The sequence below is a fragment of the Rana temporaria genome, chromosome 6 (genome assembly GCF_905171775.1).
Source record: "Rana temporaria chromosome 6, aRanTem1.1, whole genome shotgun sequence".
Taxonomy (NCBI): domain Eukaryota; kingdom Metazoa; phylum Chordata; class Amphibia; order Anura; family Ranidae; genus Rana; species Rana temporaria.
In genome coordinates this window covers 63120523-63140755 of record NC_053494.1, presented here as the reverse complement: position 1 = coordinate 63140755, position 20233 = coordinate 63120523, and the positions used below count along the sequence as shown (strand labels likewise).

At 40.6% G+C, this 20233-nt stretch overlaps 1 protein-coding gene across 1 annotated transcript in view; it reads left to right on the top strand.

Moving 5' to 3' along the window:
- The window catches only part of XYLT1 (xylosyltransferase 1), a 421691-nt gene that overhangs the window by 268975 nt on the left and 132483 nt on the right, over positions 1–20233 (top strand). Inside the window, exons 3-4 of the mRNA XM_040356908.1 lie at positions 6970–7142; positions 11025–11227. Of these exons, the coding sequence (XP_040212842.1) occupies positions 6970–7142; positions 11025–11227 (376 nt within the window). The remainder of the gene's footprint in view (positions 1–6969; positions 7143–11024; positions 11228–20233) is intronic.

Here is a 20233-nt window from a genome sequence, read left to right as displayed (position 1 = left end):
CCATAGGCGACGTTTAATAAAATTTTACAGGTTGCATTTTTTTTGAGTTACAGAGGAGGTCTAGGGCTAGAATTATTGCTCTCGCCCTAATGATCGCGGTGATACCTCACATGTGTGGTTTGAACATTGTTTTCATATGCGGGCGCTGCTCACGTATGCTTTTGCTTCTGCGCGCGAGCTCGTCGGGACAGGACGCTTTAATTTTTTTTATGTATTTTACTTTATTTTATTGATTTTAAAACAGTTTTTTAAAAAATTAGGTCACTTTTATTCCTATTACAAGGAATGTAAACATCCCTTGTAATAGAAAAAAGCATAACAAGTCCTCTTAAATATGAGATCTGGGGTCAAAAAGATCTCCGATCTCGTATATGGACTTAAATGCAATAAACTTGTATCCATATCCAGGAAGGAGAAGGACCCGACCGCCTCCGCCGATACTAATAGCTCCGGTAAACGGCGGATGGCGCGGGAGGGGGGTCCTCTCCCACCGCCGATAACGGTGATCTTGCTGTGAATCCGCCGCAGAGACAACCTTTATCGTAAAATGGACCACCTGCTGAAAAAATGGATACCTTGGTTATGGCAGCAGTTGCTGCCATAACCGAGATGACCATCTTTAAAGTCCTCATGTTTATATATAGAGGGCGGTCCGGAAGTGGATAGATGTTAAGTCCACACAAAATGTATATTTCTTGTAGAATCAACAGAAACTTCTTACACAATAAAGGCAAATGAGACTATTCAAGTACCCATCATTTTAGAGACATGTTTTTGTTAACTGTATTTAATAAAAATATTTGTGTTTTAAGATAAGTATATGTCATTATTTCAATATCGACCTTGGGGTACCAGAATAGCCCCAATTTGCTTTTATACTTTTCTTTTAAACATCTATATTAGAGAGCATAGCAGAGCCGGTGCTAGACTATTTTGCTCCCTAGGCAAGACCAGCAACTTGCACAACCCCCGAAAAAAAAATGCTCCTAACAGTGGGACTATTGTATAGGGCTGGAGGGTGGATGTTTGCCAATGATTCCCCACAATCCAGTATACAATATTTGCCCATATACTATCTACATGAAAGAGAGAGCAAGGGATTTGGGATATGTGAGGGGGGAGAATGAGGGGTGGATGAGAGAGAGGGGAAAGAGGATGAGAGGGGGGGAAAAGGATGAGAGGGGGGAAGAGGATAAGAGGGGGGGGAAGAGGATGAGAGGGGGGGGGAAGAGGATGAGAGAGGGGGAAGAGGATGAGAGAGAAAGGGGGGAGGTCCAGGTCCAGGTCTTCCACCTGTTGTGGAATGTCTCTAAGTAAGGAGTGGTGTTCTGTACCTTGAATTTGGGCCCTGTGGACCGTTAGTTTGGTTTCCTGGATTTCCTCCTCCGCCATTTCCACTCTGTCTGCCAAATGCTTGAGTCCCGACTGGAGGGCTTGAATCGCTGAACGGCAGGTGGATTTCACATCCACTATTAATTGTTTAAAGTCTTTCTTGATAGGCATCGCTTGCAGGTAGAAGTGCCATTGGGGAGGCATGGGTGGAAATGAAGCTGATTCCAGTGGTTGCAGAAGGAGGGAGAGGGTAGTTGGAGTTGGGTCTGTTGGGGGATGGGCCTGGCAGGGCCGGAAAGTCCTCTGAGTCCCCCGAGAGGGATGGGGAGCATGGATCCATCCCATGGATGTAAGGATCTGAGGCCATCCGCAGCAGCTGTGGGTAGGCCTCAGAGCACTGGGTGTACTGCTGCTGCAGTGGGTGTCCCAATATGGCAGCCTGGAGGCCTGGTGATGAGGCCTCGGCGGGGGGTGATCAGGCTGGTCTGAGGGACTCACCACTCTGGATTGCTGGGAGGCTTCCCCGGTATGCTGTGCCTGGTGCTGGGTGTCCCTGGGGGACCGGAGCTGAGCCAGAATCGAGGAGGAGAGCTGCATCTGGATCCTCATGGCGGTGGTGGAGGCGTCTGGCGCCGTCTTGTCTGCCCTGCCCAGCGGCATGTCTAAGGGCGAAAAATGGGACCGGAGGTCCATGGAGGAGCCTGGCGGGGGTTGTGAGGATCCCCTGGCTTTATTGGAGCGTGTCATCCTGGAGCCGTCCATGTGGGTGAGGTGGAAAGTCCCCAAAATTGCAGTTTAGTTAAGGGCTGAGAGAGAGCAGGGAGATCAGGCTTCCATTCAGGCCAACTTCCGGTCACGCTCCCCTGCTACAACTTTTAATATAGTCTATTTATAGTATGGCAAATAAATAAATGTTTTTTTGGGCTGGAGCTACACTTAAAAAATTTACCTGTTCCGACTTACAAACAGATTCAACCTCAGATTCAAGAACAAACCTACAGACCCTTTATTGTTTGTAACCCAGGGACCCCCTGTATTCCTAATGCCTCGTACACATGGTCGGACTTTTGACCGTGCAAAAGTCCGCCGTGAGTCCGTCGTAAGTCCGACGGAAAGAAAGAGAACAGGTTCTCTATCTAAGGTCCGTCGGACTTCCGACAAAGAAAGCCCGTCTGACTTTTTTTTCTCGGAAAGTCCGGCCGTGTGTATGAGGCATTTTAGTCTTCTACAAAGTGAAGATTTATTGGGCATGAATGACTAACAGGTGAATTGAGCTACAGAAAGGGTACCCGTGTTTACACCGAACATCCATTGTTGGACATTTTTTTTATACTTGATGTTTGTGTTCACATGGTATTTCATTGAATTTGTCCCACTGATTCTCGTTACCTTTTGGCGTTATATCAGCATGTGTGCAGTTTGCTGATAGACATTCCTAGATAGATTCATGTGCAAAACTACGAAAAATACTAAACTTCCAAGAAAATTTTAATTTCTGATCTAATAAATAAAATGTAATGGTGATAATCTTTAATTGTTCTGAAAGTTACATAATTAGTCAGGTTGAAAAAAGACACAAGTCCATCGAGTTCAACCATAAAAAAAAATGTTTTAATAAAAAAAATAATAAAGTGTTCACCCTTTGACTTTAAGGCTAGGTTCACAATGCTGCGAATTCAAAATCGTGGTAAAATCGCGATTTTAACGCAATTTTGTGGCTGCGTTTTTGCCGTGTTTCGCGGCTGCGATTTCAGGGAATTCCAGTCTATAGATCTGAATTTGCATCGCACACGGATCAAACTCGCACAGGACCCTTTTTTTCCCGCAGCTTATATTTGCAATGTATTGATGTGAACGACACTAATGTTAAACTATGTAATTTAAATAACTTGCTAATTTAAGAAATCGCAACAGTTCAAATTCGCAATAGAATTCGCAGCAGTGTGAACCTAGCCTAAGGCAGAGTTTTTATGTTCATATTCATTTTTCCATTCCTCAGAAATACGTATTTAAATGTGTAATATTTTACATTTGGCGTTTACAGGTGCACTGCATTTTTCCTAATTTAAAATCTCTGAACTTACATTGCCGCCATCAGCAAATAACATTTTAATCAAGGATAGTAAGATGTGTTGCAATGAAAGGGGCTTTTTATGTACATATCCCTCAATGCTCCTTGGGCATACATATTAAAACCACTGAAAAAAACACAGTCATTATGAAGTGTGGAAAAAAATTTGCTATTCTGTTGCTTGCAGGTGTTTCAGTTTTGGAGATGTGAAAGTAAATTGTACGTTATGTATGGCAGTATAGATGTCATTCGGTTTGGCAGGTTTTTAAAGCAGAACTCTATGCCCCCAAGTACACAGTTGGCATACATATATGGAAACTGTCTTGAACTCCAAATTATTTGTAATTATGTTATGGGCCTCTGTCGACAGGCTGTAGACTTGTTTTGATGGCATCAGTTTGACATCAGTTTGAAATAGTTTAGAATTCTTTGACAGGTTTATTTGACTTGCACTTTTTTTTCTAAAAGTGGATTTTTAATTTCTTTAAACCTGTATGGGAATACAGAACCCATCTCATGGTAGTTTCATGTAAAAAAAAAATGTATTTTTTTTTTTGTAAATGTAGACTTAACTAAATTTAATTTCCAGTATCTTTTCAGTGATAAGCTTTAATTAATGCATTAGTGTTACCTTTGAGAAATAAGTTAGGATTGAAGCTCCTTTTTAATCTTTAAGTTTTCACAATGTGTCCTAGCTTTAAAGTAAAATCTGGTAACAAAAGTGCATTTATTTATTTTTCTAAAGAGTAGTAAAACATTAAGAACTCTGGGAATAAATATAGTAGTTTTAAAGTAGTGCTTTTGTCAGCAATGTCCCTTAAATAAAACACTCAGAGCTCACTATTAGATCCTTGGCATCAGTCACTGTACTCATTTCTTAGTCCCATGACGAGAAGTGATATGCTGCGTCTATTGCTTACCAGTGAGCCACTGAGAACAAAGACCAACTAAAAGCCTGTGTGGCAGGACAGTTAACATCATTTTTTGTGGTGTACAGTGCTTCATAAATAAGTAAATTAAGTAAGTAAATTAAAAAAACAACTTGCATTTGATCCCCATCGTTTGTATCATAGTCAAAAGATCAATTGTCAATAAAAAGACTGACATTGCTGACATCTCATCCTGCAAATGCTTGTTTCCTGGTAGTGATGCTTCACCATGGTGCCTCAATACTTTGAGTTACTAAACAAGAACTAATATATAGATATAACTCTTGGAATATCCATGTATCCACCCTCTATGGCCGACTTGGTTCTCCCTAGACTAGCTTACTTTACCTGACCACCAAACCACACATTACTTGACAGCAGTCTCTACATGGGGGGAACTAAACCTCACGTCCCGACACAGCTAGATCCCTTGAGGGGTGTTGGGAGTGAGGGGTCTTTTCCCTCCTCAGGAACTGATAAATGTTATAAATGGCATACTGAGGGTACATGGGAGTTTTTTTTTCTTTTTTTGCTTATGTTGGCATTGTATCATTTCTTGTATTTCTACACCTGAAGTATAGAGATTGTCTTATTTGTCCTTGTTTTGACACCTTTGCTGATACCTTAATAAAAAACGATGAAAGAAGATATATGGTAACTCTGAATATTCTGATACACATACTTGTAGAAAATACATTGGGTCAGTATAAAAGCAGGCAGCTTGCATTTTCAGAAGAAGGGCGGGATGCTTTCATTGACTCCCCTTGACAGCCAGGTCACTTTTGCCCTTTGGAGCCATATCAGTATGTGTGCGGTTTGCTGACAGAATTTGCAAAACTAAGAAAAATAATTCCTATTATTCCAAGAAAATGTAATTTATGATCTAATAAATAAAATATAATGGTGATAATCTTTCATTGTTCTGAACGTGTAAATTTATTTTTTATTAAGCAGAATACTCCTGATGCATACAGATAACCAAAAAATATTTAATTTATGAGTCGCAGTAATTAACTACATGCTGTAAATTGGCTTTTTCCTTGCTTATTTATAGCATGTTGTCTAGTCTAGATTTAGCACTCATATGAAAAGGTAAAATGTTCTAGTAAGCTATGCAGACATTTTGGTTATGAAAAGTTTTATTTAAACACGTAATATGCAGTTCAGTTTTGGGCCCCAGTTCTCAAAAAGGATATTGGGGAACTGGAGAAAGTTCAGAGAAGGGCAACCAAACTGATAAGAGGCATGGAGGAGCTCAGCTATGAGGAAAGATTAGAGGAACTGAATTTATTCACTCTTGAGAAGAGAAGAATAAGGGGGGATATGATCAATATGTACAAATATATAAGGGGTCCATATAGTGAACTTGGTGTTGAGTTATTTACTTTACGGTCAACACAAAGGACAAGGGGGCACTCTTTACGTCTAGAGCAAAGGAAACTTCACCTCCAAATACAGAATTGTTTCTTCACAGTAAGAGCTGTGAAAATGTGGAATAGACTCCCTCCAGAGGTGGTTCTGGCCAGCTCAGTAGATTGCTTTTAGAAATGCCTGGATTATTTCCTAAATGTACATATTTTTAACTGGGTACTAACATTTATAGGTAAAATTGATTCAGATTTTCCGATTGGCTCTCGGGGGATCAGGAAAGAATTTTTACCGCTGCTGTAGCAAATTGGATCGTGTTCTGCTGGGGTTTTTCGCTTTCTACTTTATCAACTGTGGGTATAGAATTGGGTATATGGGATTGTATGATATTATTATTGTTATTATTTTATTTTTTTATGGTTGAACTGGATGGACTTTTTTCAGCCTGACTAACTATGTAATTAAAACATTTCTGTGGATTATGTTTTCATTGTGCTACTGTTTTGTTTTATTCTGAATATACATATATATATATATATATATATATATATATATATATATATATATATATATATATATATATATATTCATTTTTTATACAACAAAGGTTGAGCAAGTAAATACAATACAGAAACATTTTAACAGGGCTTTGCTGTAAGAAAATATTGTTTACTGCAGAAAACAAGAGTGAAGTTTTCTATCTTGTGTTTTAGTGGGTGCTTTACTTATATACCATCTACTAAAACATTGTAAGTTCATAGGACTCCTGATAAGAGACCCCCTCACCTTACCATCACTCATGTTTAGCATCTAGTTAATAGAGCCACTACATTATAGGATTAGTATAGCCTTGGAGAGAATAAAGGATCCTCTATTTTGTTTGATAATCACCAGATGTGTCCTGTTGTCCGTTGGCTGCAGCTGCTGATCAAAAAAAATCTCACAACAATTTCCTTCAACAGACGATCAAGTTCTGTCAAGCAGGGATGGCCACAAATTGATCAAAATGAGGACAGTCTCTGCTGAATCATCCAAATTGTAATCCATCTATGACAAGTTTTACAAATTCATTGTATATTATGGTCATACTGTATAACAAATTGTTTCACTGCTAATGCAGCTCCAGTTTTAGGTAAAGCCCTAGTAGCTGTGTGATCAGATGACACCTATTCATTACTGCAATGACATAACAGTAGATTTTGTTCTACAGAGTTCGTAAAGTGCTGTATGTTAACTGGTTCATTTTCCGTTTGGTTTATTTTTCTTTAGGAAAGGCAAATAACAATGTACAGTGGGATGAAGATTCAGTGGAATATATGGCGACCAATCCCGTGAGGATAGCGTTTGTTTTGGTTGTTCATGGCAGAGCCTCTCGACAACTCCAGCGAATGTTTAAGGCAATTTACCACAAGGACCATTACTTCTACATTCATTGTGATAAGGTAAGATTTTCCATTTGTTTTCTCTAGTCCACTGGAGGATGGAGGATATAATTAGTCCTAAAAGTGTACTTAAACTTTGAACTGTATGTCCAACCATTATTAATACAATAGATTACATTTAGAGTGGGGAAGAGTTAGAACTTCTGTCAGGTTTTTACTGCTATCTGGGGCATACAGTAGAGGACACAGGCCAAGTATTCATAGATAGTGGGTTATATGCTCAGACCTTCAGGTGATTGTCACTGGCAAAACTTTTGAGGACATGCCCCCTGGGTGCCACCCCTATAACCCTTCCTCACTCCATGAGTCCTCGATTTTTTGCTAGTGTCCTAAGGTGATGGACCTCTTCTCTGTTACGGAGAAGTCACTCTTAGCTTACCAAAAATTCTCTTATATTATTATCAGATTCTTCAACTCTTCACTGTCTTCTACAGAGAAAAAAATACTTGGGAGTACTTATTTCAGATCATTGCAAAAAAAAAAAAGATCAAACAGTGTGGCTTTGCAGTGGGAATAGAAAATATAATGCATCACTAGAGGGGTCACCAGCAGGTGATAAAAGGTTCCTATACCCCTATAGCGATTTTTAGTTAGACCCCATTTAGAGTACTGTGTCTAGTTCTGGAGACCTCGCTTACAAAAATATTTTGATAAGATAGAGTCCAGAGACAGGCACCAAAAATGGCAAAAGGTTTTAAGGTATAATACATATTAGTAAAGACTTCAGGAACCAAATTATGTAAAGTCTGGAGGAAAGAAGGGAAAGGGGAGACATGATTGAAATCTTTAAATCCATGAAGGGGGTAAATAAGGTTCAGAAGGGCAGCATATTCAATGTGTAGCCAAGATCAAGAACACAGGGATATGACCTCAAACTAGCAGTAGCAAAGTTCAAAACTAATATTAAGTAAAGTATTATTTTACTGAAAATAATTGTTGCTGCTTTGGAATAGACTTCCAACAGGGGTAGTGAGCCAGCCAACAGTAAGGCCTCGTACACACAACCGTTTTCCTCGATAGAATCCATCAAGAAACTTGGTGGGAGAGCTTTTTTGCTGAGGAAAACGGTTGTGTGTATGTTTTTCATCGAGGAAACTGTTGAGGAACTTGACAAGGAAAAAAGAGAACAAGTCGACAGGAGTCTCATATACCAAACATTTCCTTCTTTTAATTTTGATGATTATGGCTTACAGCTAGTGAAAACCCAAAATTCTGTATTTCAGAAAATTAGAATATTACATAAGACCAATAAAAAAAATTATGTTTAGTAGAGAAATGTTGGCTTACTGAAAAGTATTTCCATGTACAGTATAGTATGTACTCAATACTTGGTCTGGGCTTCTTTTGCATAAATGACTGCATCAATGCGGCGTGGCATGGAGGCAATCAGCCCCTGACACTGCCGAGGTGTTATGGAAGCCCAGGTTTCTTTAATGGTGGCTTTCAGCTTGTTTGCATTGCGCGATTGCGGTCACAAGAGGCAGAACAGGGACGTGTGTGTCCCAGTTATGTGAGGAGAGAGAGATTGTGAGTTCCTACTAGCTGGGAACCATGATCTGTCATCTCCTAAAGTAAGTCCCCTCCCCTCCACAGTTAGAACACACTAGGAAACACAGTTAACCCCTTGATCGCCCTTAGAGTTACCCTCTTCCCTGTCAGTGACATTTATACAGTAATCAGTGCATTTTTATACCACTGAGCACTGTATAATTGTCAGTGGTCCAAAAAATTTGTCAAAAGTGTCCGATCTGTTCGCCATAATGTCCCAATAAAATAAAATAATGTCCCAATAAAAATTGATCCACCACCATTACTAGTAAAAAAAAAAATAATATTTAATAAAAAATGCCATAAAGCTATGTCTTATTTTGTAAATACTATAACTTTTGCGAAAACCAATCAATATACACTTTTTGCAATTTTTATTACCAAAAATATGTAGAAGCATACATATTGCCTAAACTGAGGAAAACATTTTCTTTTTTTGAAAAAAAAATGGGGGTATTTATTATAGCAAAAAGTTAAAAAAAAAAAATTATTTCATAATTGCTGCTCTTTTTTTGTTTATAGTACACAAAATAAAAACCGCAGAGATTATCAAATACCACCAAAAGAAAGCTCTATTTAGTTGGGGGAAAAAAACGTAAATTTTGTTTGCATTGCAAGATAGCATAATTGTCAGTTAAAGCAACGCAGTGCCGTATCGCAAAAAATGGCCTGGTCATTGAGCAGCCAAATCTTCTGGGGCTGAAGTGGTTAAGGACACATAATGTTCTTTCATGTAAGAATAGTGACAAATTACTTCCTTGTGGAGTTTCTTGTGCAGTACTAATAATAATGTAATACGTTTAAAGGATCTCTGTGCTGTCCTTTCTGAGTTTCAGCTCTCCAAAATCCTGTTGTTAGTATAACAGTACTGTTAGCTGGCCGTTTTTGGCCCCTGCATATTCTGCTTACATTATCTGAATAGAATTTGTTACCACGTTAGAACACCATAGGGCCATCATTGCTGCAACCATTTGTATGCAGATAATTAGCAGGGAATAGAAGATGTAAGCTCACAGTACCCATTTACTGGCATCAGAGATTTTACAGAGCTATATTTCAGAAGGCATGGCATGGAAATAATTTTAAATACCACCACACATTTACCTTCAAAAATATTGGCTGCGCAGTGTGTTATGAGAGCTCACTGTGCCATCGCTGATGTTTCACTAGCTATGAATGCCATAACAAAGGGGAGTGTACTTTCAATGACGCCGCCCGTTGTGATGGCAACCAGAATGTTTACGGTGCAGGTCGCCGTAAACAGTTCGCATGCCCGTGATAGAGTGGTGAATGCCGGGAGCAGAGCATTCACTGTTTCTAGGAATTAATTGTTTGTGGGCTTCACAATGCCCACAAGCAAAATGGCAAATGCCTAGATCGCAAGATATAAGTTTCTCTTTACTAAGAAAACTAACAGGTGATGTTTGAAGACACCTAACAAGTAAGTAATCAATTCAGATATATAACACCACTGATTACACACACAAAAAAAAAATTGATTGTTCGCAGAACCTCCGCTTTAAAATCGCCCTATTAACTGAAATCTGGTGTTACAGAAACATAATTTACTGAGTCATGTGAATATGCATGCAAAATGAACTTAAAGTTGTCCATTGATGACTGCTTTCGAAATCAAGCTCCCTTTATTAAGGCTTTGCGAAATAGTTATTGACTCTCAAAATCCATGACATTCTCTCTCCACATACTGTTCAACATTTTCCCTGAGCAACCTGAGAGCCCTAAAATCCATATCACTCTAATATGTAGGACAGAAAATCAAGGGCTGACCCTCTCCCCTCAAATGAGTGTGTCTTACAATGGATTAGTAAGGCTATACTATATATTACATTAAATGATCAAAAGTAAGGGTTGAGAGGATAGCCCACAACATTCCTTACTGAAATTCATATTTGCATGTCAGAGTGCCCTGAGTTTGGTACCATTAATAAAATAACTTCCCACTAGTTGATCCTTCAAGCATTCCCCAGCAGCCAATAACGTGGTATTTGGTAAATAATAAGTATCAGTTTTCACACTCTGATTGGCTGGCTTAGCCTCATTGTAAATCACCTAGGTCTTTAGAGCCAAAAAACATGTAACTGGCCAACTAGGGAAGAGATCCTGGAGCTTTGTTATTCTTTATATGTTTAATGGAACACTAATCTTGTTTAAGCTTCAAATTGTATTGGGAATATAAGTTCACTTTAATTAGCCATTGAATGTATCTGTTTTCGTCAGCATCTTTTATTCGACCTGTTTCTATTTAATAATGTAAAAAAAAACCCATCTTGGGCACATGATTTCTGCATTATTTATGTCTTTGGTCTGACACAGAGATCCAACTACCTGCACAGACAAGTAGTCCAGTTTGCCAGCCAATATCCTAATGTACGTGTCACTTCATGGAGAATGTCGACCATCTGGGGAGGGGCGAGTCTTCTGTCCACCTACTTGCAAAGTATGAGGGACCTCCTAGAGATGTCTGACTGGTCTTGGGATTTCTTCATCAATCTCAGTGCAGCCGACTATCCAGTCAGGTAAAGAAACCTTTAAATAAACATTATTTACTGTATGGTATATCTGCATATGCAAATACAGTTATGCTTCTTTGCAATTTTTTTACATTTCATCCACTCATCTTTCCAGCAACTTTTTAAATATTGTAAAGGTTTTTGAGCAGTGGGTGATAGGGAAAATACAGATTACATGTTCCAGCATTCATGATGGACTTTTTGTGGGTATCACTATTACATGTGAAAACCCATAAAGCATAAAGGTGAACTCCAGGCAGATAGATACATACAAAGATGGCATGAAGATAATAGAACTGTGTTACCTTCCAAGGGATACACAGTACTGTTTATTTATTTCCCTCAACTTTTAAGATACACACCCCTCTTCCATGCAGCACAGTCCTATCTGAAAAGGCAGGAGACCATATTTTCTTCCCTGCAGTTAAAGCAAAACTTCACATATTAAAACAACTTTTTGCCCTGGCTCCTTTCCCACAACTGGATACAGTTGTCTTTTTGGTGGTGCACTTCAGCACTTCCTTGTTTCTCGCCTAGATGAGACTGAAGCCTCCTACACACGACCGAGGAACTCGTCGGAAAAGACACATCGTTTTTCTCGACGAGTTCCTTGTTAGGCTTGTCTAGGAACTCGACAAGCTTGCTTTGCGTACACACGGTCAAGACAAAATCTCCTCGTTCTCAAACGCGGTGATGTAAAACACATACAATGACAGGGGAAGTTTGATTCCACTGGCACAACCCTTGGGGCTGCTTTTGCTAATCTCATGTTACTGCGTGTAAATTAAAAGTTTGGTCGGAGACGATTTGCACTTTTCAGTCTGTTACAGCGTGAAAAATGTGTTATCTCCATTACAAATGCTACTTTTACTCCCGTCTCATACTTTATTCTGAGCATGCGTGGGTTTCTTAGCATACACACGCTCGAGTTTCTCGTCGAAAACCAGCCCGACGAGGAACACGACGAGGAAATTCAGACTCCCGTCGAGGTAAAAGAGAACTTATTCTCTTTTTTCCTTGTCGAGTTCCTCGACAGTTTCCTCAAAGAAAAACATACACACGACCGTTTTCCTCGGCAAAAAAGCTCTCCCACCAAGTTTCTTGATGGATTCTGTCGAGGAAACCAGTCGCGTGTACGTGGCCTGACAGTCACCGCTCCCTGCTCAGAGCGGAGAGGAGAACAGAGCGATCAGCAGCGTTTGATCACTAAGTTCTCAGTGAAGAGACGGTGGGGGACAGATTCAGCATCAGATCAATACGGCATCCACCTAGCTAAGTATAAGGGGTTTCTTTTTATGTTTTTTAACCCCATACGTCTCTTTTAAATAACACTTTAATTCAGCCATGTGGAGCCAATGCCATCTGTGATTTCTACTTCATAAGGGTTTTCCTTATTACAGTTAGTAATGGCTGTTCTTGTAAACACTCCTCCTAGTCCTTCCAGTGCATACTTATCACTGTGAGCATAAGTTACACTCTGGTGAGTCCATCTAACTGAGAAATAGGTCCACCAACAGGTACAGAAGCCAAACTGTTGCTATCCGTCTTTGGATAAGTATTATGGGTTATTCCTATCTCCTGCCACTGACTTGAGGTTGATTTTATGACTGACATAGAGATATATAATATTATTACCAACTGCCAGCTTAGTGACTATGTTTGTGGATAAACTATCTCAGAACAAATTGAGTTATTTCAGAGTGCAATGGGATATGCAAGTATCATCTACCTTCCTTTATGCCTCGTACACACGGCCGGACAGGCTTTTTTTCTCGGAAAGTCCGGCCGTGTGTAGCCTCCATCTGACTTTTTTTGTCGGAAGTCCGACGGACCTTAGATAGAGAACCTGTTCTCTTTCTTTGCATGGTCAAAAGTCCGACCGTGTGTATGAGGCATAAGAGTAACACATTTTCAGAGCTATGCAGAGCATTTCGGAAATCTGCAATGTGGACTCTTCTAACTTACATGTTTATTTTAGTGCGGATGGGATAGGGATGGAAGTGAGCAATGCAAGTAGATGCTAATATTGCTGCATGTTTTAGGAGACAACAACAAGCATTTTTGACCTGCCTCTGATCAAGGTTTCACCTAAAAAGATGTCACAATAGACATAATGCAACCAAAATTTGTGAGCTTTGGTAACTCATATCATGACCATGGATTTTCCTAATATGTAAATAAACATTGGGCCAGATCCACATAGAAATAGATCGGCGCAGCGTATCAGAGATACGCTACGCCGCCGTACCTTACCTGGCATAATTTTGAATCCTTAAAGATTTCACGCCGTAAGTTACGGCGGCGTAGTGTATCTCTGGCGGCGGAATTCAAATCGGCGATTAGGGGGCGTGTTTCATTTAAATGAAGCGCGTCCCCGCGCCGAATGAACTGCGCATGCTCCGTTTCTAAATTTCCCGCCGTGCATTGCGCTAAATGACGTTGCGGAAAACGACGTGAACGCCACCCAGCGGATGCCGAAGTATTGCATCTTAGATCCGAAAGCGTACAAGGACATACACCTGTCGGATCTAACCCAGATGCCGTTGTATCTTGGTTTGAGGATTCAAACTAAAGATACGACACGGGTAATTTGAAAGTACGCCGGCGTATCAGTAGATACGCCGGCGTACTCTGTCTGTGGATCTGCCCCATTGCTTCTAACTCAAGTGCCAAACTTGTGTTGTATAGATCCTTGCTGATATTGAAGGAATCTGGCTTGATATTTTCTGTCATGTTGGAATTAACTTGCTTTAGGCATCTACTGCTGTGACAAAAGACTATACCACAGGCGGTTGTGATATGTCAATGTACTGGGTAGTCTGTGCTTTTTACAAATATGTGTACTGCACATAAAGTTGTGACACAGCATGACATATTCCTATCTATGAAATGTCTCCAGGATTTGCCTGGAGCCATTCAGCTACTGAAAGTTGTCTCATGAGGCAGTCTTCATAAATCTACATGAGCGACTTCTTCCATGCTTTCTATTGTGTGATTTTTGGGCAGCTGTTGATGTTAAATTATGCTTTAGTAATCACATTTATTGGCAATATTAAAATTTGTCATTTTAGAGCTACATTTATTGTGGTATAATTCTGTGTGATCCAGTATCACAATAGCCTTATCAGATTTACAGTATCTTCATATCTTGGTCCCAGATGTCTGGCACTGGCACCCAATCAACAACACTATAAATACTTTTGATGCTTTTTAAGTTTTACTAACAAATAACATTTCAACATTTCATACACTAAATCATCCCCCCAGAATTGACCATCCCTTACTACCTAGAATAGATCTAAATCCCAACTGGATGCCATTTAGTTAGCTAAGCCACTGTGTATCATAAACAATTGGTATTTGTTTAAATACAATACTCTTTTTTTCACCTTTTTTGGATCTTGGTGCTTCTGATTCACTCCAGCCTCTTTTAGTCACTTCGGCCCAGATTCACAAAGCACTTACGCCGACGTATAACACGTTACGCCGACGTAAGTGCAAATGTGCGCCGGTGTATGTGTGCGCCAGACCCACAAACCAATATGCGCCTAAAAACAGGCTGGGAACATGGTGCCACTCCCATTGGTTAGCCATTGATTAGCCCTTCAAACATGCAAATGAGGGAAATACAGCAATTCACGAACGTGCGTGTGCCCAGCGCATGCTACGCGAGATGCACGTAAGTTGTACGTCCGGCTTAAAGTTATTCCCCATAAAGGATGTGCAACACGGCAACAGACATGCACAGGTCTGCACCAGGGAACACTAGCCGGCGTATTGTGCATTGGACGTGTGTCTGGCTGGGCGTTCGTTATGTTCACGGCGTACGCAGTGATCCGGCGTAGCTTAGGCAGTTGTGTCGGCGTGGTTTTGAGCAGGCGCAGGGGGGTGCTGTGCATGCGTCCACATCAGTGCGCAGTTCATGATACGTACCTGTCTGGCGCTCGGCCCATCATTTGCATGGGGTCACACCTCATTTGCATGGATTCACACCCACTTCCACCTATGCCGGACTGCGCCTTTGGAAACCCACGCCACGCTGGCGCAGCGTTGGGAGCACTGGCTTGCTGAATGCAATGCTTGCCTCTCCGCGCTGCGTTGGAGTAGCGTACAGTGTTTGCTCTACGGCGGCGTAATGTGCGCCTTGCTCTCTGTGAATCTGGGCCCCCTAGTCTACATGCACTTGCACCAGCATTGACTGAACATCACTACTCAGGCCCAGTTTATTGGTCATTGCATTTTAGGTGTGTTTTACATTAATTGTTACTATCATACTCAATAGATAGTATATTTTGATGAAAGCACATCAAAGATGCAGCATGCAAAACTTTATTTAATGCACCACACCTGAAACACACATAAAACACACAGGTTTGAATGGAGCTTCATTCTCTTAGAGGGCTGTGCATAACTAAAATGGCATAGCTAGTGCTCAAACAATCAAATTTATGGACTCTGAAATTTGCTGCTCCCAATCCAATCACAAGCTATTGGCTCCTGCTGCTGTCAATCACAGCCAGTGAGCCAATCAGAAGATAGAGGGGGAGGGTCTGAGCTGTGACTTAGGAGCCTGCCTGCTTGGTTGCCCCCATTGCAAGCTACTTGCTCTGGGGGCCTTCAACAGGAGGGAGGGGCAAGGAGCTTTGACAGGGGACCTGAGAAGAGAAAGATTGGGGCTGCTCTGTGCAAAGCCACTTCACAGAGCAAGTAAGGCCGGGTACTCACGAACAAACGTACGGTGAAAGCGGTCCGTCGGACCGTTTTCACCGTACATGCCTGCCAGAGGGCTTCTGTACGATGGTTGTACACACCATCGTACAGAAGTCCGCGCGTAAACAATACGCGGGGCGTGTCTGCGTCGTCGCCGCGACCATGACGCGGCGATGACGCGGAGACATGGGCGGGCCTGCCATTTAAAGGCTTCCACGCATGCATCGAAGTCATTCGACGCATGCGAGGGACGGCGGGCGCTCGGACATGTACGGTAGGTCTGTACTGACGACCGTACATGTCCGAGCGGGCAGGATTCCACCGGACGGTTTTAAAACACGTCCAGGAATATTTGCCCGCTGGGAAAAGGCCCGGCGGGCAAATGTTTGCTGGAATTCGGCCCGCTCGCGGCTACACACGACCAAACATGTATGCTGAAACTGGCCCGCGGACCAGTTTCAGCATACATGTTTGGTCGTGTGTACGGGGCCTTCGTATGACATGTTTGCTATTTAAAAATAAAAATCCTTTAATATCACTTTAAAGATTAACTCCACTTGTATCCTCTGGCTGATTTATGTACATTACAGGGATTTTAACAAACGTTGTTGCAGATTCCTACCTTTTGTTATTCTGAAAGAAATAGATGTTTTTTATCAATGTGCCAAAGTGAATGTAAATGGGAGTGACTTTATAATTATCAATCATCTGCTGCACTTGCAAAGTTCTAATGAGGAAAGTGTCTGAGTCTGAATGCCTTTAGAGATAATTTCCCTTTGAAGTATCTCACCACAAATGAAATTTTTGTTGCAGAGAATGCCCAAAATCTGCCTTGTATTTTAGTGCAGACCTCTGGAAAAATCAGCAAGCCAATCACACAATCAGCAATGTATATTTCTGGGGGGCATTTGGTACACCATCTGTGTATAGAACACCTCCAGGTTGCCATATTGCATTGCTTGCATTCATTGCACAGTAATTTACGGTGCTGCAGACTGAAAATAAAGGTATTTTTTAATAGTATTCCTCGTCTGTGGAGATGAGGGTAATGGTAGGGATTTAGTAGTTTAACTTGTTATGATCAAATAAGTTGTTTGCCATGTTATGTTGTTATGGTCAGGACTTACACCAATTCTATCAATTTCAGTCCTAAAAATAGCATGTGGTATCATTCCACAAGTGGAAACTAAGACCTGGATTCAGAGAGATCTGTCTATCTCTTAGCTGGCGTAACGTATCTCAGATACGTTGCGCCGCCGTAAATTAGGGCGCAAGTTCCATATTCAGAAAGAACTTGCGCCCTATGTTACGGCGCCGTAATGTATGTGGTGCGGCGTAAGCCCGCCTAATTTAAATGTGGATGATGTGGGCGTGTTTTATTCAAATTTAGTGTGACCCCACGTATTTGACTTTTTTTAAGAACGGCGCATGCGCCGTTCGTGAAAGAATCCCAGTGCGCATGCTCGAAATGACGCCGCAAATCGTCAATGCTTTAGACGTGAACGTAACTTACGTACAGCCCTATTCGCAAACGACTTACGCAAACGACGTAAAATTAAAAAAAATTTGACCTCCATACTTAACATAGGATACCCCTCATATAGCAGGGGTAACTTTACGCCGGAAAAAGCCTAACGTAAACGACGTAAAAAAATGCGCCGTGCGGACATACGTTTCTGAATCGGCGTATCTACCTAATTTGCATATTCCTCGTGTAAATATACGGAAGTGCCACCTAGCGGCCAGCGTAAATATGCAGCCTAAGATACGACGGTGTAAGACACTTACGCCGGTCGGATCTTGGGGAAATCTATGCGTAACTGATTCTATGAATCAGTCGTATAGATACGACCCCGCAACTCAGAGTTACGACGGCGTATCCGGAGATACGCCGTCGCAACTGCTCTCTGAATCCGGGCCTAAGTGTCAAGTGCATTTCCAGCAGATGAACAGGTGTTCATTTATATAACGGGTGTTAATTTGTATTTGCAGGGCCTTTAACCACCTCCAGATGGATGTGTGTTTCTGGAAAAATGTATATTAATAGTGACAGAAAAAACACTGGCTTTGTGTATCGTGATCTGAGTTGTCCAATGACAATCAGAATGGCCCTGTACCATGTGATTTTCACAAGTTTGACAGGAGATACACTTTAGCAAAGGGAAAAGTTAAAGCCTAAGGGGTTGATTTACTAAAGGCAAATAGACTCTGCAAGTGCAGTTGCTCCAGAGCCTAGTAAATTAAGTAAGTTTCACTTTACATACAATACCCAATCACATGCAAGGAAAAATTTACAAAACTGCATGTTTGCTTGCACATGATTGGATAATGGAAGTCATCAAAGCTTCTGCTCATTTACTAAGCTCTGGAGCAACTGCTCTTGCAGAGTGCAACTGCACTTTACAAAGTGCACAGTCTAGTTGCCTTTAATAAATCAACTCCAAAGTGTAGCTAAAATGTAAAACTGAAAAATCAGCACAACGAACTAACAAACGGTCAGATGTGTCCCTTGTGCTCATTTTTTTTTCTGTTAGTAGAAATCCTCCTCCATCAATGCCACACTATTGTCCAATGCAACAGGGGTTAAGAGAGTTTGACTTTGCCTGCTCTTTCCACCCAGCTCTTCCATTCATAGAAGCTCTATGATTGGAGGATAGCGGATGGTTGATAGCTCCTCCTGATCCATTCAAAGATTGCTTTACATTGCAAAGTCTGTATGGGTACAGGTGTGCTTTGAACCTAAACAGCCTTTCCCAGCACTGTGATATCAATTTAAATGTACAAGATGTAATAGATCTGTGGCACTATTTTATTTTCTAGACATGTGTAGCCACCTTTAGTCAAAAGTTCACGCTGTCACCTCATTAGAAAGGGTCAGACTGTAGACATATGTACTTATTGAATAAATCAGTTGCAAACTGCAGTAAATATTTGCAAACTGTTTTCACCTAAAGCACAGTTTACTTATCCCGATCACTGCAAAATTACATGTGTTGTATTTTTTTATGCTACCAAATGCATTCTTCATTTCCTAAGATTGTATTAGGTTTTTATTCAGTTTCAGAAAGATTTTTCCATTTTATTTGTGCATTATCAGAACAAATGTTTTACTATTTTTGTAAATCATCAATGAATTTTCTTCTTTATAAAACATGGAACAACTTTGTTCATACTTTGTTCATTGCGGGATATTTGCCATGCTTAATTATAGGATACCAGTACTGAATAGTTTAGTTACATATGTGATAGGGAAATATGACCGTTCTAGATGGAGTACGAGTTGTCTTTTTCTCCATCCGTGCCCGAACAGATTCCAGATACATGGCTAAATTGTGTTAAAAAGTAATTTCCTGTAACCTTTTGGATGAAACAATTGTTTTTACCATAATAAAGCATCCACCTACAGGCTAGCAGAAATGTGAATTCTACTGAAATGGAATTATATTTGAATGAAATGCAAGCACTTTACTGAATGGATTTGTCGTAAAACCGATTGCAGATATAGCTGGTGGATAGAATCAATGTTCTCAGTCAAACAGAACAATGTCACCTACACAATGGCACCACAATAACAGCCAGTCACATATTCATTTTAGAAGTGTGTTCACATGAGTGAACTATAATTTCTGATTGGTTGATGTCTGTTACTGCACACTGCCTTATTACATAAAGGGTATATTTCTACATGCTAATTTAAAGTAAAAATGCATGTATGTCGTGTTTTATTTATTCTCGACAAGCAGCAAAACAGATTTAAGACCAGCCTAATCTTTGACGTGTATGTCAGCGTGTTATATTGCACGGTAACTTGTGCTGCTTTATGGCAGCCCATGTTTTCCTTGTCAAAGTATTTTTATTGAATTGATAAAGAATTGTACAAGCATAATAAAAAGAACGAGTTACAAAAATAAGAAACTCTCTAACAAACAAACATAGTCATTGTACATTGCAAAAGTAGCTTATTTCAGTCAGTTTAACAAGGTATACAGAAACAATATCGATTGAATAACTGGCCACCTAGGTTCATTTTGCATTACTTCTATTAACCATTGTGAACTAAAATGAATCTAGGGCCATGTCTTTATGTATATTCTTTTGGTGCAATCGTTGGGAGTTTCAACGATATTCAACATTGTAACCTTAGTTGCGGAAACAAAATTATAAGGCTAAGAACATGTTTCTGAGGAAGGGGAGAAAAGGAGGCAGAGAAGGGAAGGGTTGAGGATAAGGGGGTCTGCAGGAGCAATCTGAGTTCTGATGTCATAGCAGTAGGTTGTTAAATTGGCTGGGCTACCACGGCTG